Source organism: Strix aluco, chromosome 8 (assembly GCF_031877795.1).
Source record: "Strix aluco isolate bStrAlu1 chromosome 8, bStrAlu1.hap1, whole genome shotgun sequence".
Classification (NCBI taxonomy): domain Eukaryota; kingdom Metazoa; phylum Chordata; class Aves; order Strigiformes; family Strigidae; genus Strix; species Strix aluco.
Genome location: NC_133938.1, coordinates 13,223,252 through 13,249,860, shown reverse-complemented (window position 1 = coordinate 13,249,860; position 26,609 = coordinate 13,223,252). Strand labels below are relative to the sequence as shown.

The 26,609-nt window shown below is 37.7% G+C and overlaps 1 protein-coding gene across 7 annotated transcripts in view; it reads right to left on the bottom strand.

The window, feature by feature from the left end:
• ST6GALNAC3 (ST6 N-acetylgalactosaminide alpha-2,6-sialyltransferase 3) overlaps nt 1–26,609 on the bottom strand; it is a 225,103-nt gene that overhangs the window by 176,304 nt on the left and 22,190 nt on the right. For 4 of the 7 annotated variants that reach the window (XR_012624130.1, XM_074832293.1, XM_074832299.1 and 1 more), the window contains exon 1: nt 3,570–4,072. The exons of 1 other annotated variant lie outside the window; for it this stretch is intronic. Coding sequence is in view for 5 of the 6 variants with exons in the window: in XM_074832293.1 (XP_074688394.1) it covers nt 3,570–3,624 (55 nt within the window). In the remaining variant the exon portion in view is untranslated. Of the gene's footprint in view, nt 1–3,569; nt 4,073–13,161; nt 13,263–15,684; nt 15,729–26,609 lie in introns of those variants that run through there. 2 more of the 7 variants (XM_074832294.1, XM_074832295.1) reach the window with 2 other exon arrangements.

The window sequence follows — 26,609 nt, the reverse complement described above, 5'->3', positions numbered from 1 at the left end:
ACAAAAGATACCTGACCCAGTGAACAGCAATAACTCATATAATGGTGTCCAGTCTAAGCAGAAGGAAAAACATTAGCACAATGTAGAAAGAGCCCTACAGATTGCTGGCTAAATGGTCAGACATTGTAAAATTACTCCATACTTGGCACGCAGCAAAACCAGAAGTTGAAATTTAGAACAAAAATATATATTTTGTTTTGCATTCCTTTGTTTAAAGGCATTATGTTGAATGTCAGCCCTTAAAGGAGAAGGCCTAACTTCAACTACCTTTGAAGACAGAGTCAGTCATTCAGGGCAAATCACACAACAGCAAATCTACATCTGTTTAACAGACATTAACTTATTTGTAAATAAATTGCAGAGGACTGGGATATATTTCACAAAAAAGCAAGTAAATTTATTCATGACAAACCAAGACACAACTGGGAACGCTGAAGAGAACAAAATATGCTCTTGAGACTTGATCAGCAGATCACAAAAGAAAATGGCAAAGTTTTCTAAAATCCTATTCTATCAAGAATTTCTTCTTGTCTGAAAGGGAAGAGTCAGACTTGTTTTAAAAAAAAAAAAAAAAGGTTTTTTTTTTAAAAAAAAAAATGGGCCACTAGCAGTGTGAAAGATTAACACATTCAAAATCAGATAGGTTTCCAGCCATTAAAGCACCAATTTGTTTTGCCTTTCCTTCACTTGCATTTATTATATAAGTATCCAGACACATTTTAAAAGTGTAATTAAGACAAAATGAATGATGCATTTTTTTCAGCACTGCCATTTCAGATAAAACAGAAGGGCAGGACAGGTTCCCAAGAGAGACTGTTGTAGTAGGATAGTATGGCTGTATTCCCAGCAGGGTACAGGGATCCATTCCCCAGTCAGGGTTCAATGATGGAAAAGCATAAAACCTGGCTAAGTACATGGTCTTGCCAATCAGTGTATCACCACTGTAGGTTGCAGATCACTGGTGCCACCACACCTCTCTTTGCAGCACGGGTCTCAAGTGCAGTTCCATCCTCTGCTGTTGTCAGGAGTTAGAGGTTACAGCTCTCTACTGCTAGAGGAACTTCTCTTTTGCTTGAATTACATAGACGGTGCTTTGGGTGCCAGAGGTCCCACTTCAGTCCCTGCTGACTCACATCATGTCTTTAAGCAGTTATGGTTCATTACTCATCAGTCTGCAGGGTTCTCCTGTTCACATCTCTGACTAACTATTAAAGCACACTAATATGGAAAATTTACAAGAAAATGGACTTCACTGCCTTGAATAAAAACAGTATTAATCATGCAAAGATCTTCTCTGTGCATTTGTAAATGTTGTGGGGAAACCAAGAAGTCTGGCTGTGTCCCAAGAATGTGCTTATAGCACTAGTTATCTAGTTTAAAATCTCACGTTCTAAGTACAAGATTAAATAAATATTGCAGCCCACAAGTGGAGAAATTTGAAGTATTTTCCAAAGCTCTTTTATAACATTAAAATGTCATTTATTATGCAAGAAACCTTGAGTCTGTGGAAGACCAAGTAAAGAAAAAAAAAATCACCTTGTCATACTTCCCAAATGTACCCAAATAAGACAGTTTAAGTAAAACAATGAGTTGAAGCAGAAGTAGCTTCCAGTAAGTCCTCCAGCTTCTGCATGCAGCACAACTGCAAGAAAGGACTAGGTTTGAGAGCTTTAACACAGCAGAAGCTGCAACTGTCATGTTTTCTATCCCTTTAATATTATTATAGTGTTAGAAGATCCTCCTCCTGTTGAAGCAATTTGGTTCTCATCCACTCAAAATTGCTTCTGCAGTGCTGGAAGAAAAGTCCAACTTCAGAAGCAATGTGGAATGAGTAAGACATGGTTTTCTATTTGAAAAAGTTAAATAGCTTTCTCAGCCTCTTTGGTTGCTAATTTAATCCCTCTGTTGGCAGATATTTTTGGTTAAGTTGCTGGAAGAATTGTTCTGCTTTACAGTCAGGTAGAAAACAATTCTTTGAAGACATCTCAGTCTGAAGAAAACAGGCAAAACATTAACTTTGTCCTTGGAATCATGTTAAGGATTGGACATAGGGGGCTACTTGAGGGAGACTAATTTCACTTATCTGAACACTGAGAGTCAGACTTGTAAAACATTAAAATTCTTTTCGCATAGCAAGGCACACATCTTATTTGGCCAGGGCAAAGCTGATCCTTTCTGACCTCCGATCTAGTCTGACCTTTATGTCATATACAACTATGTTTCAGCCAAATAACCTATATCAAGCTGAAAGACTTGAGTTATGCATTTTAATTTAGGAGTGAAACACTTAGTCTACTATAACTACAGAAAGAAAAAGCCAAAGCACCAGTGTTACACAAAGCTTTTGCAATGGCCAGGAGCTAATGAGCAGAAGGAAGTCCAGACAGTTCCAAAAGCCAACCACACCTCTGTAGCACGAAGTTGAAACACTCCCAGAGCTCCTGCCAGGCTAAGCCAAAGGAAAAACCTGAATGATCACAGACCTGCAAGCAAATCACTGCTGAGACACACAAGGGAATTCTCTGCACCAGCTTCCTGGAGATTACGCTGACCTGACCTACTTATTATCCAGATGCCAGCCACGACCTGGTTTTGATGCTCACAAGGAACACTGCTTTCACCAAAGTTGAAATATGTAAAGGGAACAGGCAGAGTGCAGGAGAGAAATTCATTCCTGGCAGGCAATTAGCAGAAACCCTGATGCATGAAATATAATATAATCATCATATTAATGCAGAGTTCTATGTAATAAAAGCTACCCCTAATTCCTTTCAGGGTTCACTGAAGGCAAGAAACAGGCCAAGGCACCTTAAATTCCATACCTCCAGTACATACAGATGAAAGAGCATCTCCCAAAACTGGAGCAAAGGAGGTATTTCAATAGAAGCAGCCAATTTCTCCTTGAAAACTCACAGTGATGCAAGTCCATTGCCTCCCCTAGGGCACTCTTCCAACGCTCCATCCCTTGAGTGCAGTGAAAACTAACAAGAGTCACTAATGACATGTTTGCTACAAAGGCTAGGTCTGTTCTTGGTAATATTACTAGACTTATTAGCAGCATTTATTACTGTTCAGTAGATCCCGCTGCATTGCTGAGTAGTGGTGATCAGTTATGTATGGATAGTTTTGTTCAGAATTGGCTGCAGTCTTGCTTTTAGTTGGTGAAAGTGAATTCATTCTCTCACTTTACTGGGTTTATGCACATAGCTCACTTCTCCCCACATGGATTTTAAGGCCTCAGGGCAGGACATATTTCTTTTATGACTTTTACTTGTTCTACATGAATTCATATGCATACTAGTAAAGTGTATGAGAGATGAATATATAAACACATTATCTAGTAAACTATGTGAGTGCTAGCAAACGATGAGCAACCCAACTGAAAGGTGGCAGCTCTGACAAGTATCAGATACATATGACACAACCTTCCCAAAGTCGTGTCTCATTTAGTTTTCCATCTCTGCTTTCCTCCTTTTATTCTGCCACTAAATTGCCTCACTTCAACTCCCACTCTCAAATCCTCCAGCTCTTTCTCCTCCTCTCTCAGAGTCAACCAAAAGGCCACCTACCTAACTCATGTAGTGGGCTCACAGCCTTGTATTGCCTTTCACGTTTCTGATGCATCAATTATCACTCAATCTCCGCAAGGATCAACAGTACCAAAAGCAACTAAAATGAGAAAAAAAAAAAAGAAAAAAAAAAACAACCAAAAAAAGGAAAAAAGGATGATATAACAGCCCCTGTTTTTATGTGAAACATAAGGCAGCTAAACTCAGCACTGTGACATAAAATCAGAATGTGTGGTCTAATCTCCACTGGAATCCCTAGTACTTAATCTGTCAGTCACCACACACAGATTTAGTATTATTAATACAACTAAGAAAACATATTTTTGATCAACTCTTTTCACAGAGATGTCCTACCTTGGTTTAATTAGTAAAAAAGCAGCCCTATTGACTAAAAGTTTAATCTTACCCTAAGTATTTTGCCACTGTAACCACAGAAATATCTCTGAACCAGACTCAAATATGAGGCTAATTTCTCATTAAGAACAAAACCAAAATAAGCCTCCCAAAGTGGCAGATTAGAACCAAATCTCTTTTTCTGTAAGTGTTAGGGGACTTCAGCGGGGTAATTTCTGGGAAGGTTTTCCACCTGTGGACCATACCACCTTCTCTAGTTCAGAACAGCCTTGAATTTTTACTCTCTGCGTTCCCTACTCTGGATGTAGATGATGAGTTATAACAAGAGAGTGTGCTCCTTAGCCACATCATGCAGGTGAGCATTCATCCCAAGCATTTGCAAAACAAAGGTTTCTCTTTCCTTCCTACTGTTGTTTTCCTTTTAGAAGGTGGAAGAGTAAGTAAAATAGATGGCTGTACAAAGGAAAAAACAGGGAAGGATTATTCCCTTTAAAAAGGACAGAAAACAGTTACTCTGAAACAAAAGTAAATAATTACCTCCAGTCTCCAGTTCCTACAAGAGAGATCTAAATTGGATACAGTTCAAAGGGTTTCTTTGCTTTACTGTTACTAGTGTCATACAAATATTGGGCCAGAGGCCCCATTCCTCCACCGCACTAGTGAAGCATCAACTATATTGAGACTGTGATGCACTGAGCACAGCTCACTGGAGCCCACTTGCAAGAACTTTGGTAAAAATACTGGCAGCCCATGACTGTGTGATTGATAGCAAGAGAAAAACTTCCAGGACCATCACCATATTCAGATCTCCTAATTTCTAGGATGACTTTCCTTAGTATTGTTCTGGACTATTCATAGCATATTTTGAATATGCTATATAGTCTACACTATACTGGCATTTCAGTACAAGGGTTTTGAAACTTCCATAAAGTAACTCATAAAAGTAACTTTATTTTATGGCTGCATCCCTCATTAGACAATTTAGCACTGATTGCCACTGGTCATCAAATTTCTTCCTCCTTCATTCACATTGTCAAGGCAGAGATCACAAGGAATTACATCCCAGAATATAGCAGTTCCTTCATTTACTAAGGCAGTCTCATATGTTTTATTCTACTGAAGTCAAACGTCTTCTCTACCTTCTCATTTCAAAAGGTACAAACAGACAATAAGCGTTTTCCAGCCAATTCTTGGCAGAGCTCCTTTAAACACTACAAAGTCGTTCTGCCTGCCAACTCATCTACCAAATACTTTCTTTGGAATTGGAATGACCCTCACTGCAGTAAATTTTTAAATGTAAATGTAGTAGACAGACTGCCTGTATTTGCCAAACTAAGAGCTATATATTTATGAATACTTCTGTTCAAGTAAGCAGAGAATGCAAGACTAGGTGTTATTTTATTTTTATTGACAATAATGTTTCTGTCTGATGGAAGGCTAAAAGCTTAAATAAAAAGTCTCCTTGAAGTGAAGGTCAGCACAATCAGATACTTAGAACTCAAGGTTTAATTCACCATATGAAGATTAGTAAAGGAAACCATCAGAGACTACTTTGCACAATGTTACTAATGCAGAAAGGCTAGCATACCAATTGCAGCAACAGATTTTTATATAGGGTTGCTGAAACATTTAGAATGTCAACACAGGATCAATTTAACTGTCCAGCATCCAAACAATTATAAAGAGCAAGACTGCTTGTTATTTGTGAGCTAACAGAACCTCATCACTGGATCCAGGCAAACAGACCTTTATCACTAGAGAAACAAGAGGGAGTGCTGTAATCTTAGTGCCTACTGAGGAAATATTTGTCTTGTGCTAGACTGGTATTTAAAAAACAAATGCATTTAAAAAATTATAAAATACAAACAAAATTACTGTATAAGAACTACAAGCATGAACTCAGTAAATGCTATATTGAAAGGTTTCCTTCAAACACCCTACACTTTCAAATCAAATAAAAAAGTTACATGCTTAATTCTACTCTGAAAACATTCAAAAATCATTATCAACTGTATGCAAGCTAGATTTTCACAAACCCAGGCTAGTACCGTACATAACCAGTGTACTTTCGCCTGGAATAGCAAAGATAAATAACAATGCTGTGCTTCAAGATGTCCCAGGACTTAGTTACAAATTAAATAATACATCACCTTCTTCAAGGAGAAATCATGTAGCTAGAACTCCATGAAATGTTTGATCTAGCCACAGACTAACTGCAGATAGACATCTCTACAGTGTTATTGTTATTGACAAAACTTCCACAACAGGGACACAACCTAATAAACTAGAAGGATCAATTATTTCTGCACTACATTCTTTACCATCTCAGTTCTCCAAGCCCTTTAAGTAATTTCCTTAGGAGTTATTCAAAGCAATGGCAAAGAGTCCTTGGAAAAATGTTTTTATCAGACTTCTGGAGACTTCTATGAGCTGAGATCTGGTATTTATCAGTATATTCTGTAGTCTGTATAGCACATGCTTACATTAAGTACTAGTTTCTTTTCTCAGCAATTCTTATATGAAAACACTTTTCTTTTGATGACATGGGATTATTTCAGCATCCCAGGAGAACAGCATTCCCTCCTCCTCCACATCCTCCCCACTGCTTACATCCTCAGAAGCTGGCTCCTGCAGAAACACAGCCCCAGTGCATCCCATGCATCAACTGGTAGGAACAATAGGTCCCAGATTCAACTGCTTCAGACACTGTTCCTGCATCAGCATGCGGATGCGTTACCTCATTGAGAGCTCCTTCAAAAGCAAAGCACTGATAAAATACCAGCAGTATGTCATTAAAAACCTGTCTTCATAAAGGTATCTGATCCTACATATATAAAATGCTTGCCATTTTGCCCCAGCATGTGCTGGTTACTCCAAACACTTCATTAGAAATACAAAACTATTTGAAAAAATTTCATTTACAAATCCTTTCTTGCACAGTGACCAATTCAGATCACAGTTCTCTTAAACATTATTTTTTATCAGTGCACTAACTTTATGGCTTTTTTTAACAAATAAAATATGGAGGCCCTCTAGACACTGTGTCTTTGCTGACTCTCACAGAAGACAGTACAGTCAACAAAATTTTCTGGTTTATCTGAAATTATTGTGAATTTTGTCAACCTACCAATGAAAGTAGAGCTGCTTGGAGCAGACCACCTCCCATGCTTCAGATCTGAACACTAGAACATCCACCCAACACATGCAGCAAAATAGCACACTTGGAAAGACTGGAATCAGGAAACAAGTTGAACACCATACACACAATGGATTCTTGCAGACACCCTTCTGGATGGTGTGAAACTGCAGCAACACTGTTTCTGATCTTTGTAAACCCCATAGGGAGAATCCAGTACCAACACATATTAATTAAAACCTTAAAGGCATCAAATTTGCATTTCTTTAACCAGTAAGCCAAAGTGGGTATCTAGTGATGAAAGTGTTAGGTATTTGATACTCCTCAGAATTACAAGCTTAGATCCTATCAGCAATCTAGTAAATATGCTCAACTTCTTGAAATTTACTACAAGAAATCTTTCAATAGAATCAAAAAAATAAAAAGGGGAGGAGCACCAGGAAGGTAGTTATAGAAGGTAGGAAAGTATGTTTGCCAAATTTTACCCAGCTTAAACCACCATTCTACTCACATTGATATAGAAATTAAATAATTGATCATCTTCCTAACAATGCCCAAGAATTATATTGATTGTTCCATTTGAAGAGACAAAACAAAAAAAAGCCATCTTAATTCTTACAGTGAACATAAAGAAGGAGTAATTACAGAACTACTGCATGGAAAACAATCACAGTATTTTAGTTAAAGAAGCTGAGACTAAGTAGTATAATGTACTCATCTGTTGTCTGTCATAATGAAGGCAGTAATTTGTTCCATACCATTTAAGTATCTTAAATCATTTGGAATGCATGGTAAACTTCACAACAGCATTGCAAACATTTAAAAAGCTATAATTTTGTTGGGAATCTGAGTTCAGGATTCGGGTGGCAACAACAGGGTGTGATTAAAGTGAGACACTTCACTTTCAAAATTTCCAGGAGGGGTTCAGGGGTATGGGAGGGGATGCTGTTTCCTTGGAAACTAGTCTACATGTACAGTTGCAGTGTTTAATATGGATTAGATGGCATAGTTACTACAAAGCAAATGTAATTATTCTTCTTTAAACTGAACAAGTCTAGAATACAAAAATTTCCAATCTCAAAGAAACATAAAAGGATGCTCAATACGAAAGATCAAACAGCAACAGTGCACAAACAGAGCATAAGAGAACAGTCACCAGTGTCCAGGCTGTAAAAGTAATAATAAGAATAAATTCCATGTATGTCCTCCTTTGTGATGAATGACTGCCACAAGCACAGTTCAATCTTTTATTTGTTTGTTCTCCCTAGTCATTATTGGTAGGATACATTTCACTTGGCATAGGTCTTAGAAACAGGCTGCATTTCAGGAGAGGAAACTCATTGAAAAGCTTTATAAGGGACACACACAAGATATTTACCAAGAAGCAAACTTTCAGGGGGCAAAAAAAGTATTTATAAAATACTGGCCAGTCATCTCTGTTTTAGCTTAGCTAATATTTTACGGGTATTCTGGAAGCCCAAGGCCCTCTGCACTTGAGTGATCAGCTAGGCTGGACTGCTCATGTGATAACTTTCAAGTGGTTTTTAGACAGAATTTCCTGAGTGGCCATAAGACCTTCCATAAGATACAGCTACAGAAGGTGTATATTTTAACTGGATATATTTTAGCCCCCAGAAACATCTGGTCCTGACCTGGAACACACTTATGAATGCCCTTGATTTTATGATCACTAGGGATCTCTAACGTCAGCAGAAGTACTGCAGCAGTCACTTGCCCTGCAGACATCCATGCACATGGTTAAGTCTTTGAATATGTACTCAACACAATCTCCACATGGAAATCAGCTGAAACTAAAGGCTATAGCTAAAGGCAAAAAAAAAAATCTCATAGAGCTTACACTGAAGTCAACCACTGAAAAATCATTAAAAAAAAAGTCTGCAGTTTTCATCATTTCACCTCCACTGTTGAATTACAGGAACCAACAAAAAGATTAGGACAAAGAGAATATTTAAATCACTGTGGTTTTTTTAAGCACCTGAAACTATTATAACATCCATGAAAAAAAAATTATAGACAGATAAAGCTGTTCAGGTTTTAAGTCAGAGACAGATCAAAGTCAGCCCTGGATTGAAAGTCTATTTAAATCGGTTGTTGATACAATAAATTAAATTTTCAGATGTAGAGTGTAAAAATCCAATAGAAAAATTGATCTACAGAACTAGATCTGTTACATGAAACATTCCCTGATTACAAGGCACCTAAATAGCTGTCAACTCTCCTAACAACTCCATGTTAAAAGATATACACTCATGACAGAACAAAACCACCACCATCAAATTAAATCCAAGTTATAGGCCTGTATGCAATTAGTGCCTTGCTATTCCCCTTCTTTTTTTAAGGCATACAGTTATTTAGTAGAAGGTATTTGATAAGGAAATACTGAATAAATATTACAAACAAATAGTTGGTGAGAGTTTGTTCACATTTTCAATGTGGGGTGGGGTTTTTTTGTTTTTACTGATCAACAAAGTACTGTATTTTAGTGCACTCTATTAATGGTGACAAATTTCATTAGACTGTGAAATCTGAAACCCACTTCTCCTTATGCAAGAAACTCCATGAAAGAACATAAGCAGTATACCTCATGATTTGGAAAATATTCTCCATAGTCTACTAAAATTTGTAGTTTCCTATCACAAGTAAAAAAAGAAAGACAAAACCAAACTACAACCTTTATTAAAAAAGTGTGCTGACAGAAAATAAAATACTAATTTAAAATTAGTTCTCAATAATCACAGGATTCATCAGTAAACATTTAGATGTACTTTTAAAAATTGCTAGCTTTTAAGCATACTAAATACTGAAATCTAAATGCAGCCAGATAAATATTAGACTTATATAATATCAAGAAACACTTCGGCATCATTTAAAGCAGCTGCCTGGGAACAGAGGCATATCAGTAGGAAAACTATATTTTAAACACAATCTAGATAGGGTTATTGTCCAGTTTATTTATTAATGTTACCATGATATAGGGTAGTATGACGATTGTCCTAGTACAATGGAGTTGTCATACTACTAAAGAAAAACATAATTTATAGTAACTACACATTTCGCATTTCTAGTGGTGATCTAGGACAAAGTCTTACTAGAGTATAATTCTTGCAAAATACAGCACTGTTGATGCCAAAATCTAATGCAGAAGTTGCCAGTGATTTAAACTTAGGTCTCAGACGGCATTGAGTAAAGAGCTCTAAATAAACTGAACACTCCTCTTAAATATCTATCGTTTAAAGAACAAGATCAAAAAGAGGAGGAAAAACCCCAAGATTTACCACAGGTAAATGGGCTTTAGATTGCTTCAAATACTCTTCGTGCTAGAAAGACACCACCAAGTTGGAGATGTCATATATAAAAACAGTGTTGTTATTTATAGTTGCTCCTTCTCTAAATTTAAAGCCTAACCTTCCAATGCAGAGTTGCCATTTTTCCTCTTGTATGGAGACTAGAAAGAATAAAAAAAATGAACCTGCACTGAACATGTGCCTTTAACAGTTCTCTTGCTTTGACATGCCCATGCCCACTGGTTAAATCCTCTACCACCAAAACAACAGCTGACATCTCCGCTGCTGGAACAAGAGCTGCACTTCAACAGCAATTTATTTAGTCCATATATAGATCATCTGATTATCCCTCAGGATAATTAACAAAATTCAAGAGGCATTTTAAAATATAAAGTCACAAAGACAGTAAATCTGAGCAAGATATCACTTGCTCACAATTATATAGTAAATTAGTAGAAAAGACAGTATTTCTGGCAATAGGTGGAAAAGCTTGTCAAAAGGACCACATAAACTCAACTTTCATTTCCTCCTCATTCTTAAAACATCTCTGTTTTCTGAGAACAAAGTGGTGAAGATAAACAGAAGTTACTAGAGGTATATAACCCATTACAAATGGATTTGTCAGCCACATTTAAGCTTTTATTATTTACATATATGTAGATATAAAAAGTCAGTTCTATGAAATTGTTGTATCTTAGGTTTCAAAACTTCTAGAAGTATTTCCTACTATTCTGGTTTAGCATCTTACCACACCTCACTGTGCATCAGTCTGTACTAAAGTTGTTCCGATTCAAACGTCGTAGTAGTAAAATTGCGCAAGTCTACTAAATTAAAGCAATTATCAAAAATAAAGGTAACTAAACCACTGTAATTTATAGGTACACACTGAATACAGAGTAACTTGCTACCTGAAAAAAAAACAAACAAACTAATCTATCAGTCAATAGTAATCCATCGGGTTTGTTCTCTTGTGTTTTTGGTACTGTCAAAAGCATTTAGGAATAAATCCAGTGATGAAACCAGAGGAAACCCTTCCAACTTGTCTGTGTCTGTCTAGTGAACACATCTCAAGTAGTAGCAACCAAAAACTTGCACAGACAGTTTAATTTGAGTTCAAAAAGCACGTAAAAGTAATAGTCAAACAATGGACGGAGGAAAACAAACAGAACAACAATCACTCAGAGGATGTTCCTTATACCTTACTAGCTCATGATGAAAATAATAGGTTTTTCTGACTGCTGGGAGCCAGACATGGAGAACCAGAAGGCCCCTAAATAAAGCCTAATAGAGATGGAAATTATATTTTTTGTTTGTCTGCAACTTCATGTTTTCTTTAGATACCTTGTCTCTAGTTCAAATATTTATGGGCTTTCAGTTTATAAAATTGGAAGAAAATTTCTAAATGAGGACATTTCAAAAATAAAAAGCTTCTTGCAAAATTTGACTTTTTGTGGGTACATTTTAGTGCCATGTCCCCTCCTATCCCCCATTTCATCATCCCACACCCATTTGGGAAAACACATACAAGCTCATGAGTTAATTCACTGTCATTAAATCTGTAGTTTTCAATGAAAAGTCAGGTTTCGACATTCCCTAAAGGGAGCTACAATTGCAGGGAGTTCCAGATATGCAGAGAAATCCCTGTTCTTGCAATCTTTGTCTATAAGCGAGGTAGGTTCCTCACTGGTGCCAGGGAATACAAAATGCTTCACCTTATGATACTTCAAGTAAAATTTGAGGTCGTGCCTCTGCTTATGCCTATTCTCTTCACTGCTCTTACTTCAGCAAACCTCCCACTGGAGTCAATTAGAATTTTGCTTGAGTAAGCACTGCAGGGTACAGCCTGTTGGCATTAAATAAGTCATCATTTTTAATTGGCATTTTAAGTTCCATCAAACTACAGACTATACCTCACACTGCCTTAGTAAATGTTTGCACAGGGTAACAATTTGGATCATGTTAATATTCACAAGTGATCCAAATATACACTGTACAAATACTGACATTAGGTGAGTTATTTCAGGACAAAAGATATCTAGATCTATTCTTCTTAAATTAGTATGTATTTTGAAAGTCGTAAGACAGTCCAGTTATCTATTTTAGGGCATGCACATATTTCTTTTAGATCATTTGGTCCAGTGCCAGTAAGTACTGTGTATACTGAAGACCTTATAAAAGCTTGTTTTATCAGTAAATTCATCCTAAGCCTCTTTTTAAGTGTAACATTATTCATCTTGAAAAGGCTGTAACAGCATGCTGACCACTTTTCATGATTACACTAGCTGCTATCAGAACACCCCAAAATCTCTCATTATTGGGATTTCTTGTTAGGACTTTTCCCTGATATCACTCCTCCTCCCCCTTCAAAAGGGACATTCAAACAAGCTTTTGGTTTGTTGTGTTAGCTGTATTAAACACTCAGGATGTCTATTCTTTGAAGCACTTCAGGACTAGAATTTGTATGAACCTCAACAGATGTTGTAGAACATAACATCAGATTATTTTTTTTTTTAGGATCCTAAACCACTTAGCATAATATTATTCTGGATATGTGAAGGACAAACTTTACACTGATGAACAGCCTGTCTCACAATTCCTATTCAGACGTATGCTTCTGTTAGCTTCTACAGAAATACATGTAGGACCCTAAACTACTCTAACCTTCAAAACCTAGTTTTTCCCCCAGTTCCTTCAAAGAAACACAGAGATTTTTAGAGTCTTATGACATATATTTCAATCCAGAAAGCATTTTTTTTCCTGCCTTCTTAACGCTTTTGCAAGCCTAAATCATACTTACTTGGGGGGGCGGGAGGAAGGAAGTCCCCATCTCTTGGAGCACTGATTTATTTCAGACATCCCCATGCTCAATTCCTGATGCATCTTCAGGATTAATGACAGCTAAAATACAGAAAATACTGAGCTTGTGTAAAATTAAGTCATGCTTATAGAGAAATGGGTAACTAGAAACTCAAAGGAACATGTGAGCTTATGTAAACTATGCTTATGTACAGGCAGACCAAAAGTGAAAACACTTTAAGAGCCAAATCAAGTGGATTGTGTCTGTAGTATCCTAGAGTTAAAAGGCAAATTACAATCAGTCCCTCAGTAAAATTGAATTTGACACCTCTTTTCTATTGAGATTAGGAATTATCATCTTGCAAACCTGCACTTCGGAGCATCAGTGTCAACCTGTCTGGAATGCAATTTAGATTTTTCAGTAACATAAAATGCCTACTCTTCTGTAGTCATTAGTGCCTGGCATAAACAGTCTGACAGTATTATAAATGAAGGCCCCAACAGTTTGCAACACTAATTCAATATTTTGCCAGTAGCTCTAGAGCTCTGAGAGGCGGGGGGGAAACGGCACCTCTTTAATCAGAATCTCTTTTTTTGATTCTTGAACTGATGGTTTGGAAATCTTTTTGTGGGACCAACCTGATTTCTGTTGAAGAGCTATAAAACACGCAGTGAAGTTCAGAATTACAAACATTTATGCACATGCTTAATGTTCTTATAAAAAAGATGAGCTAGTATAGATTAGCAGTTATTTCTTAGAGATGAATCTAAAACGAATGAGGAAAAAAAACCCCACGTTTCTTTTTCAATGGAAACAGTCCGGGATCTCTCTTTCCCTCTAGTGGCCACTGAAGCTTAGACACCGGATTCAAGAATGCATGTGAACTGCATCCTTTTATTTGATACATGTAACTAGACTGAGCTCTGCCGTGATGTCGCATTTTAAGTGGAACTCCCTGAAGAAATCAATGGGGAATTCTGCTTAAAAACCGGTGGCATATTATGGCCTATAGTTGCCTACGGAAGATTTCTTCCCATCAGGGACAAAAATGAAGGTCATTCTCTAGGAAGAGAGAACACTAGGGCTGGACTTAAAGTAATTGAAAATTACATTAACATTTTGATTGTTTCTCATGTGTTGCGCTTGCCTGGGCCTCAGATCAGAAAATATAAAACAAAGATTCAGGAAATATGAAACAAGAGAGAACTGATGCAATTGATGGTGAAAGCAGGTAATGTAAAACAAACAGGAAAAGGCAAGCTGCTTTTTAACAAGATCCACTTTGATCTGACAGATCAAGAAGCTGGAAAACCTTCTGTCTCCTCCTCCTTAAAACATAGATTTTTAATTTTGTTTTTGTGCTTATTACTGTATTTAAAACACCATTGAAATGGAAGAACACTCATCTAAGTAAAGAGTAGAGCAGCAACATGTGAATGTAGCATCTAATTATTTAGGTTAAGCAAAGGAAGATAGCTAGGTACTACAGAAATTTCAGTCATGAACTCGATACTCCCCATCAAGATGAAGGTAAATTTTGAGGAGTGTAACATATGCAGAAAAGAGTAATTCAAACTATTATTGGTAGCTTCGAGGTTAACTACAACCACTGAGGGCAAAAAACCAAAACAAAATCCTGGATTTTACAGTTCCTGTTCATGGTGGATTAACGATTAAAGATAGATAAAATTATCAATTTACATTGTGCAAGGAGTGAGAATTACAGAAACTATTAAGATGCTATTAAACTGACAGAAAATGGTACAAAGTCAGTTCTGATATCCCCATTTTAGAACAAAGATAAGAATTGAATTTCTATGACTGGAGCACATATAACTGATTGAGAAATTTGCGATTAGCTGATTTATAAAGGAAACCTAAATCTAGACTCATCAGACTGGCAGTTTGATTAAGAGCATGAAAACAGCAAAACTAGAATAAACTTCTATTAAAGGTCCAAAGATTATTTTGGAATTTAAAATGCCTCTGCCTTGAAGGAAAAAAAAAAAAAAAAAAAGGAGTAAACATCATATAGCATCTCTATGCAGAAGTATCTACAAAATACTTTTGTTCTACTGCGAGACTGTAAAATATCAGTTAAAACACCATTCTCACTTCTGAGCATCACACATCAAAAAACCAGAAATGAAATGCGGAATCCAGACACGATCAGCAATGAGAATAATCAGATCAGAGATTTCAAAAAAACGTATGAGGAAAGGCTAAGCTAAATACTTCAATTAATTCAAAGGAGAGATAACAATGTAATATATGCTTCAAATACATAAAAAGCTACTCTTCTTCATGCCAGCTGGACAGTATAACCAGTAAAGGGATTAAGTTGCAGCAAGACAAGGACAACATTTTCAAATACTAATGAAATACAGTAGTTTAGCCTGCAAGGTCTGCCTTGTTGAAGGTGTTAAGAACTAGTTAAGACAATCATCCTTCCAAAAGGACCAATATAGCTGATCCTGCCTTAGGGCAAGGTCACAGAGGTGATCACAGAGGTTCTTTTCAGACCTGTAAGTCTATGAACAGGGGAAGAACAAGACCAGCCACTGAATCTGAAAGACAGAAGATAAGAAGCAAAACAAGTGAATTAACAGCAAATACTCTTTAACACATTAGCTTACTAGGCCACAGAACTCATTACCAGGGAAAAATAGAGGTTGAATGTTAAATACCTTACTACAAGCAATCATTTATTTTTATAGACACTGAAAAATATCCTCAAACTTACCAGGACTGTGCAGCTGTAGCACTAGTAATGTGATTATTTATGGCTGTTTACATGGTAATTTTGCAATACAAAGAATAGTTCGCTTGGAAGGTAAGTGAGGATGAGACTGATCCCTCCACAATTTCCTGTCCTAAAAGACAGGGAACCAAACTACATGCCCAGACATTAAGAAAAATATTGCCTGTCACAAGAGGCCCAGAATAATACTGCATTCCAAAACTGATGCATTAACATCTGTTTTACTATGGTTTGTACACTGCTTAGCAAATGTTCTCCCTTTAAAAACTGTTCAGGTAGGAGGTAAGAAACTCATGGGAAAGGGCATTTCTGGAAAAGTGGAAGAACCTGCTCCCATAAGCTCCAAAAAGCTAGAACCTGATTTAACACATTTGTCTTCCCAGAAAGTTGGCATTCTCTCACCAACATTTAACATTTCTTACCATGGAAACCAGATATCAGAGGTCGATGCTAATGACCTACACTGCCTTTCAGCTTCATGTCATCCAGTTTGAATCATAACCAGGCTAGTAAGCATTCAAAAATCATCATAATTAAGTGACAACAGATGAGATTAACTCAGTAGGAAATGGAATTTCCACCTTTCACAAACGTATCACCGTACTTTATGATTGCATTGCAAGTTCTTCAACTACAGGCCAGATCTTCTACCCTGTTTTGACTATACCCAAGACAGTGATCTTGGCTGAACACACTACATAAGTTTAAAAAAAAAAAAAAAATTAAAAAAAAAAATCCTTACAGAACAACCCTCACGCTCTGATTTTCTGCAGATATTCTGGTTTCTTTTTTTTTCTTTTTTTTACATTAGCCTAAAAGCAGGTGCTTTTCTCCAAGTACTAGAAATGTAACAATACTTTGCCAATACAAGGATTTGCTTTGTCAGTAAACTAAAAGTGGGTCATATTTCTGACTGACACTATTCAACTATTACAATCTTATGCAAGAGTGATCACCCACTATTTACATAGCTGTTATCAAAATCTACATGGTTATGCTGTTCATATTTGTTGCAAATCATCCCTTCTCACTGAGTGGATTTAGTGGTTCAAAGTTGCAATACGAATAGTTATTTATATTAATCATTGTGAAGGTAAATATAGAAGGGAGACACCACCTTCTAAGGTTCTGAGACAGAACCTTAGTAAATCATGATAGTTCTGAAATGGCATATTAAAATATACATGCACGTAAAAAAGGCCCTAATAGAGCCTAATATTTCTTTTAAAATTCCAAGAGCGCCCTCTTGTGTGAAAACTGACAGACATTACGCCGTATGCAATGGTGAAACACGTAAAACGATGTTTTAAAGCCTACAACATAATTACATTCCCTCTTATCACCTCGTAACTTTGCCTGTTTCTGACATGTAATTTTTTTCTCTTCCAAGCTGTTTCACTGAATTTCTATTCTCATGGACACATGAGCAGGCGAAGTCAAACCCAAATCAGTGCAAAATAATCTATTCCTTATCTTGTCTCATAAACAGTTTCCTCCAGTGTTTCCCTACTCAGCTCTGCAGGAGTGATACTTCCTTCAGGCTGCAACACTGACAAATACCAGACCCTAATAAAAAAATAATAAGAAAATATCAGCCAACAATTTCAAGCTGATAGGAGAAAACTGAAAAAACGTAACTAGAACTGTGAGAGGTGAGTGAGCAGGGGACTCAGCTTGATTTTCATTGTCCATCTTCAAATCTGACAGTTTGCAGTGGGAAATTTCCAGAAAATAATGGCCTATTTACACTGGAACGTCAGTAGGAAAGCATCATTTGGCACAGAGGAACGTGAAAACTGAAAGGCATCACAGACACTTGCCCGGAGGTAACATATTGACTAATGCCACAGATTTCAAACTGACAGGTGCTGATTAAAAGCCACAAATGCAAGCAGCCAGGGTGAAGCCAGATTTACTAGGGAAAATGGCACATGTTGCCTTTTAAAGCTGCCATAATCACCAAAAGTAGAGCAGACCCAGAGCTACTGAGGAAGAGTGGGTAAAAGCAAACAGGGACAGGGGCAGATGGAAAGACTAAAGCAAAGGTAGAAATGAAAGAAGAAAGGGAGAGGAAAGGAGTTACAAGTTGAATCCACACAGAACATGAAACCCTCGTCACTTGGGTTACTCATTCTTTTAATTTTGTGCTTGCCTTCCCCTAGCAATTAAACTGAATGTCCTTGACAGTCTGTCTTCTGTAGCAGCACAGAACTGAAACAAGACATCAGCTTCAGTCCTTTATGGTCCCCCTAGTATTTTAATTTTCTAAATTGAAGATTTATGGAAATGCTGACATTCATATCTCGGTTAAAATGCTAGCATGTTGCTTACAAACACAGACTTTTTCTCCTTTTAGCTAGAAGGTTGACAAGAAAGGCTTAGCTGCTTTCTAATCATTATCCTGCACATGATGGGCTGTGAATTTTATGAGCTTTATCATCTTACTGCTTACATCTCTAAAAGCTCTGGTCACAGACATGCTTTTGCTCTCTGTATTCTTTAAACAACAGTGGTAATAATTAGCAACTGTGAGCAGTATGATTATCATATGAATGGAGAAACAACTGAAAATGCAGAAGAATTATGACCCATCAAACATCTAAGTCTTCAAAATTACAGAATCTTTAGCAACAGATGTCATTCAAAAGTTCACCTTCCACCACACCATTACCTTAAATACTATTAACAGTAGGCTCTAAATTGCACCACAAGACTTCAGATTTGATCGAAGAGACTTCACAGTATTGATGATCTCGTTTCCTATGTAGACACTTAATAAGGGGACCTGAAGTCCCGAGGTTAGTATGTTTCCAGCAGACTTACTTATTATTATTTCTAAAACTATATGCTTTTTTCTCTTAGATAGCTTTCTTTTTTGTCTCTTCTCAGATACCAGAAAGTAAAATGTGATTAGTTCGGCATATACATTGACAAAACAACTAAAAAAACCTTGATGTGATTGAGAATCTACTGTTATTAGAAACATCACTGTCCGTAAAAGTGAAAGAGGAGTGACAACCAATCATTTCTTGTATCTTAAAGAAAGTTCTTAAGACACATCAACTAGAATGCTAAGCTGTCCTACTGAAATGGCAACTACCTTTATTTCTGCCTTGTGCTTGAAGGAGCTTCTACAGAAGAAAGTTTTTAAAAAGGCAAAACTGCTCATAAAACCAAATATGAAACATCACTACTTTTAACTCTGCTTTAATTATCCTCAACAGAGTTAAATGGAGTGTCATGCTGCAGAACACTGGTAAAGGGTTAAGAAAGGCTAAAAGAAAATGCAAGGTCTCTGATTGTCAACATTCACCTTCATAAAAAGGCAATGAAACCATACCAAGAAACAAAATCACTGCACAGACACCCTTTCATGCAAGAGGCTAACTGTGAAAATTAGATGGAAGACAACTGCAACTGAGTATGGGCTCTTCTACATCAGAATGAACATGCCAAATAACGATCAGCTACAGCCAACAGTGTACACAGACTGGATCTAATGAAAAATAATGCACAGCTTCCCCAGAATATGTTGTGATATGGGCATGTCTGTCAACAGCGGGATTCCCAGAGAGAAAATACTACACATAAACACCAAGGTGCGTTAAGAGCTATTTATAACAAAAGGTGTTATCTATTTTACAAGTGTCTCCATATGCCAGACCCACTCACTGCCTTTCCAGAGTCCTACTTTAATAACACGAAATTTCATTAAATCTTCCAGTAACTGCTGGCACTGCTGGCCATAAGCCAAGGCACTAAGACATTCCTCTCATCCTGCTAAGGAATGAATCCTAATCGAGCATGTGTGCAATTGTTAACCCATCAACAGTCTTTCCTCTGTACCCACATCCTCAGTGTTGTAAGCAAGCCAGAAGTAGGCTGGGATCAGTCAAAAGTATTTCCCTACCTTTCTCTCTTACATATATCCTTCCTCCTTTACTACATGCTTGTCTTCCAGACCATGGTAATATTTACATTCAGTGTTCCCTTTGTGAACACCAAGAGGCAGATAATAGCATATGGAAATTATTTGTCAGAAACAATGAAACTTTATTTTTTTATTAGTAAATTCATCATCTTGCTTTTTCCCACAAGTCAGAAGTTCAATCCGTTTACCAAACTATAAATCATGACCTCAGAACTTTCAAATTTTATTTGCAGAGGTAGTCACCCAAGAGCCATAGCAATATTTTAATATACCTCTGAAAATGGCTTCCCGCTTTTGCTTACTGAGCCAAAAGACAACAGCAAAAAAAGAAAAACACACTCAAAAAAAAGAAAAAAGGGCAAAAAGAAACACAGTGGTTTCCCACATATGGTAGTTTGTGACTTAGTTTCAGCTGCCGAGTGTTCTCATTCCCCTCACAGCTTCAGCAGTAGAAAAAGGAAGGGAAGAAGAAAAAAGAAAAAACAAACTCTTCAACACACAGCATTTCCTGAATGTGTACAAATCCATGATAACATTCCTCCAGGACTTTGGGGATCAACAGACAGCACACTGCAAGCAGCACCCACCGCTTTTTTCTCTAACATTTTTAAAGCCCAGCAGCGCCACTGTCACCCGTTAACATCCCAGTTGCCTGAAGAATAATTTCCCTGGCCTCTGGTCTCCTGCAGCACAAGGCACAGAGCTGTCACATCTCTCGTAGGTTTGCTGCCTCAGCAAATCCAGTTTAAACTTTTATTTGTTTATTTTATAAGTGAAATGCAAGCTGGATCACTTCCCCAGGAAGAAAAACTGATGTTAAAAACCACCTGAATTTGTCCCTCCTGACAATACTCTAAACAAGGAGTTAAGAAATAATTTTCCTTTTATAAAAATGAGGGAATTTAAGGCTTTAGTAGACAGCAGTTTAGATCATCCCAACAATCAATCCCAACCAGCAAAATGTAGGTCAGTGAAACTGAATGGAAGTTAGAAGGCTCCAAAGAATGAAATATTCAGTTGTTAAGAATTACAGAAAAAGTCTGAGATCTGGTTAGGACAAAGGTCATATTAAAGTTGCCAAGTGGAAATACAAAAGTTATTTGGAAAATTACCTCCTTCCAAATCCTACATGCAACAAACTACTAAGAGAGTTTGTCTTGAAACAACAAAAATGAGACTTTGCAAGGGAAAAATAAATAAATGCAGCCATCTTGGAGCTTTAAGTACATATTTATTGCAGTGATCACAGGCTTCACCAAGACCTTCTCTGATATCACCTCAAGATTAATAGAATTAGATCCAGTATTTTACAGTTATGAAATTTCTAGTAGGACAGAAAATAGCTGTTGTTACAGACAGGTCTCCCTGGCCTTACAAACGGCTAGAAGCAGTGTAAGACTTAAAGTTAAGACACGTTACAGTAAATGAAAGTAATACGCATTACTTCATTTTCCTTCCTGCTGCTCCAGGAATGTGAAACCTTCCAATTCTGTTTCACATAAAGGATTACAGACCACTCTGTGGAACTGCTCCAAAGAGTTTCTGCTAACTTCCCTGAATACAAAGCTCTAGCTGACCTACAAATCCACACAGATATTGCATATCTCACACTGATCACAAGTTCAGAAATCAGAGCTGCTAACAGGACTGTTGACAGAACATCAGCTACTAGAATTCTGTTAGTGCTCTGAGTACCATTAAGGATTCCCTGTCCTGGAAGGTGAACTGAATTAAGTAACTAAACATCCCAGTTATTTAGAAGTGTTCTAACTGGTGCCTACAGCCCTTTAATAATTCTTAAGCATGATATGGAAACAATGCCACACCCACCATTCCAACACTCCCCAATTAAACCTACAAGTTACAGCTAATTACTTATGTGTGGTTGGAGGGGGACGGGAACGACACCCATTTACAGCTATCTTTTAAATTTTGCTAATAGAAAAATGGTACCTCAAAAGCCACTCCCTGCAACAGGAACAAAACTCTGAACTCCGAGCACAATAGGTACAAAGACTCGTGGATTGTCAGCATGGAGTTTGCTCTGCTTGGAAGCAAAACCATAAAGACTGTTGTGCTCCTTGAGTTTCTTTACAGTACAAAACAGAATCCTGCTGACTATTGCTCACCTGAAGACCTGTGACATCTCCAGAACCCCTCCAAAAGGGATCTGCATTGCAAGGACAGGTTGAAGGGCAACTTTTCTTGAACCCTCATTTTACATGGTGCAGAGAAAAGCTTTGGTGTAGGCAAGAAGTGAGAAATCTAGGTCATGCCTTGCAATGAAAAGTTTTAGACATTTAAGTGATAGACTTTGATGTGTTCCACACTATTTTAAACCATGCCTTCTGTGAAAAAGATCTTTAGCCTGCTCACAAGCAAGATAGAAAGAAGCTATTACTTTGCACTGATCTTGCACTATTCTCTCAAAACTTCTCAGACATTTGTTTGGGGTTTGGTTTTTGGGGTGGTTATGTTGGTTTTTGTGGGTTTTGGTTTTTTTTTTTTTTTTCAGCTGAGCATTGTCCTCCAGGAAGGACAGAAGACAAAAATTTGAGACCAAGAAAGGTGAAGTCACCTGTCCATCCACAGAGAAGGGAATGGAGGACACCTCTCCTTGGTCCAGAGCTAGGTTTTAATAAACCTTAACTTGCCATGGCATCAAAACGAACGCATAGCTATACATCAAACTGGAATGGAGAACACTTGTTGTGGACAAGGGAGCTTCAAAAAGTATATGGACAGATGTTCAGTTAACTACAGCCCTATTTCAGACACATCATCCTTGTTTCTGGACTGTATTTTTCATCAACAAAACTCTTCTGCCAGGGATGTGATCCAATACTAGTGGGTATAGTACTAAAGATTGATTTCACAGCAGAGTTTAATTTCCTTATATGCCCAATAATGTCTATGTGCCGTCTGGAAAGCTTAAGGGTTTGGAATGCTTAGAAAAAGATCAGAAACTCAGACTTTAAGGGGCAAGAAAATACATTTTCTAGACAACAGGAGGCTATGAACCACTGCTCACAAGCAACAGATATTGATGTTTATCTCTTTATTTATTACATCCGGCACTGAAGCACTTAAACCATTAGATGCCACAATTTCATCTTCCTAACAAAAATGGGACTTGAAAAGACAGCTTGAAGGTTGTAGACACTACTTGCAAAAGTGTTCAACAGAATAATACCTTTTAAATCTAATATACTGCCTATGCAGCGCTCTATTATTTACTATAAGGTCTTCTTAACACAGGCATGCATGCAAATAATTTAACATCAGCATTATCAAAAATACTAACATTTAAAAATAAACAAAAAAAATAGGAATAGCAAACTTACTTAAGGAATGCTCTTACATGTTTACAAAATGCTGGCTGGTTGATTCTCATAGTAAAAGAAAATATTATTCTTTAAACAGTATTTTAATTTTTCTAAAAGCGAGAAAAGTGAATACAAGCACATTGGCTCACATTTGGGAAAACAACCTGAATAAGGATTAAAATGCAGAAATTCCCATCTCCCAACCAGTTCAGGTAATCAGAATACGGGTTACTAACACAGCAACAAACAAACTTCACATCTCTAATGGCCACATCTATGGCTCTGGAGAGCAACAACCTCTTTAAACATAACAGATCTACATAGCATCTAGAGATGTTATCCAAATAAGTGCTATATTTAATCATATGTAACACTACAGTACTGTTTTCTACAGTCAAAGTTTCTAAACTGTTATGTCTTTTACCAAAAGAGAAACTTCATTTCATGTAATGGTAGGCTTCTCTGGACTGTGCTGAAAGACTATGCTGAATATCTTCCTTCCCCAAGTAGCCGGGGAAATAGTATTTGCAGTGGTATGGAGAAGCTGAAGGGGGGTAATTTTCCCTTGTGCCTTTCAAGAAAAGAAACAGGGGCCATCAAGCAAAATTAGAGGTGCTTTCTGTGCATGTGGTTTATTTAAACTGTGGCACTCCTTGCCACAGTACACAATAAAACTATGTGGGTTCATGAGAAGACTGCAAAAGTTCACGAAAGAAGTTTTCATTAAGGGCTATGGAGTAAACAGAAACCATTGCTGGCTCAGGGGGCCTCCCCTCCCAAACTGTGGGGAGCTGGAAGAGAGCAGGGGAAGCATCATCTGATGCTTGCTTTGGTCTTTTACTTCTGCCAAGGTCTCACCTTTCACCAGTCTTATATGTGCATTAGTACAATTTACATCCTTATTGTTACAATGATATTCAAAAGTCCTTATGAGGATCGGAGCATCATGTTGGAGGAGCACCGGCCTAGAACCACTTACGACATGAAAGGGATCAATACCTTGCTGGTAGCCCTAAAGCACCTGCACAGAAGTGGGAATGGGAGGGTTCAAATGTCCACATCTCACTGCTCAGATCACCCCACACAGCAGCTGTAAAATGCTTCGTCATATCTACATGTACCTGTTTAAACCATCTCCTTCAAATAAACACCACTTCAGGTAAGATACTTTGAAAACAACTCAGAGGTCTTGCAATCCTTACAAAATAACACAGAGACTCCTATGACCTAAATTCTCACTGATACCAAAGAAACAAAAATCAGGCACCAAGTCTACTTCTTACTGTGTGCCCAAATGCTTAAAGTGCTTTTCAAAAATGAGACTGAGTCCCAACAATCCTGTAAAAAAAAAAAAAACAACCCAAAAACCACTTTAAATCCTGGGTATGATAAGCTTTTGAAATGTTACCCTTTGGGCCAATATGATGCCATCTCCAATATTTTATGCCCAGCCTTATCAGTCCTGGCAGGGACCCCGTTTCACAGCTTGAAAATCTGTGCAGAGACAAACATCTGGCAACAATCTGGATGTGGCTTCTCTTCAGCTGCCTGATTAACAGCGCATGCTGGGTTTGGATAGCCACTATCTCAGACACCTCCTTATGCCTCTAAACAAACTCCTTGAAGGAGAACCACAAAAAACATATCCATAGAGTAGCCTCTGGAACCGATTTGTCTTTTTGGTCAATATTCTTAATTCATAAGATTCAAGGCCTGGATTCCAGGTCTTCTGACAGCAACAGATGCGTGACTGGCAGAAGCAGGTTCACAAAGAAGGAAAAAAACCAAACCTGTTTCCCTCCACTCTCCCCACAACTCCCTTCATTCATTACCTGCTATCAAGACTCTCTGGCAAAAATAGCTGACAGATTACTGGAGGAAAAACAAAAACAAACAAGCAAACAAAAACCCAACACAACAAAACCCAGAAATTGCAGTTGCTATGAGATGTGTCTTACATAACCCAAAAAGACTAACACCACTGCCAGCCATCTTCTGGGCCATTCCATAGCAGAAGGGAAGCTGTTGTGACACAGATACACATCTACTAGAAACTGGACAGACAGGAACAACGCAAATTTTACCATTATACTGTACAGAGTGGGACCCAAGAGCTTTCACACGATGGATGTCATCACGCTCCTGTGTGGTCTCTGCCATCAGGAACCAAAGAGCCTTTTCTCCAAGTCATCACCAACCTGGTTAATTCTCACATTCTGGGTTTTGGTTTGGGTTTGTTTTTTTGGGGGGTGGGGGGAGTAGTTGTGGTGTGGGGTTTTTTACTTGTTTGTCTGGTTTTGGTAGAAACATGGCAAGTAATAGACAAATCAGGTCCAGGGAAAAGATCAGAGTGACTGAAAAATCAAATTGAAAGTGAGAACAGCTGCAGGACAGATAGGTCTGTAGCAAATAGGAAGCTTATTGCAATGTCTGTCAATACCACACAGTCTTAAAAAGGGGAGAAAGCATGGCAGAGGCATAAAATAAGGATCAGAGGCTTCTGAGATGGATGCAAAGAAATTAATATAAGGCACCTGGCTAAATCTAACCCAAATAATGCATCGAGAAGAATGGCGCACACACAGTAGCGCTGATACTGCCTAAAACACAAGATGACAAATCTCCTAATATATTAGGCACAAATATTTTCTCATGCAATATCAGACATGCATGACTTCTTATCCCATCGATTTCATTCCCTTTTCTGCTAGGAAAAGGATTGAATTAAGATCCAGTCCAGTCAATAAGCTTCTTTCCATTGACTTTTGTGAGCTCTGGCTCAAGCCCATACTTGTCAAGGCCAACACACAGTATACAGTATTTGTCTTGTCACTGTCCAAAGAGAAAATTATTTCAGTGTTTTGCATATCCATTTGCTGAATCAGAGAGAAAGCAGATTTTGCTAACAGCAGTAGAAAATAGCTGGGAGGAGAAGAGACAGAATTAATTTTGGACCTTAACAAGCCAAATTACTGTGCTATTCAGTCAGTAATTGACATGTTGGAATATAATAAGGGGTCCTAAAGACTCTGAATGGACTCAAGTCACCTACATAGCCTTTACATTCCAGTGGGAGGGGCAGGGGGAACGGGGTCACAACAGAACAAGCCAGCCTTGCACATGCATAACCAGGCTTGGTATCAGACTCTTTTGAAGGCTGGACATTTTGCTTTAGTGTACCAGGATGTCATGTATTAATTCAAATTATGACTAAGACAAATGACAACAGGTCTAATAATTTCCCATGTGCTTACAGAGCCACAAAGCGAGTGGGCGTCATAGTGCAGCTAAACTAGAATTTAGAGGTCTGCGCAAGAGAATTTCTCCTCTATGCTTGAGCTAACTCATTAACTTAGAAGAGGAATCCAGTCTTTTACAACGTTATTGTACCTAAAGCACTTTTCTGTATGTAGATTTCAGGCCATCACAG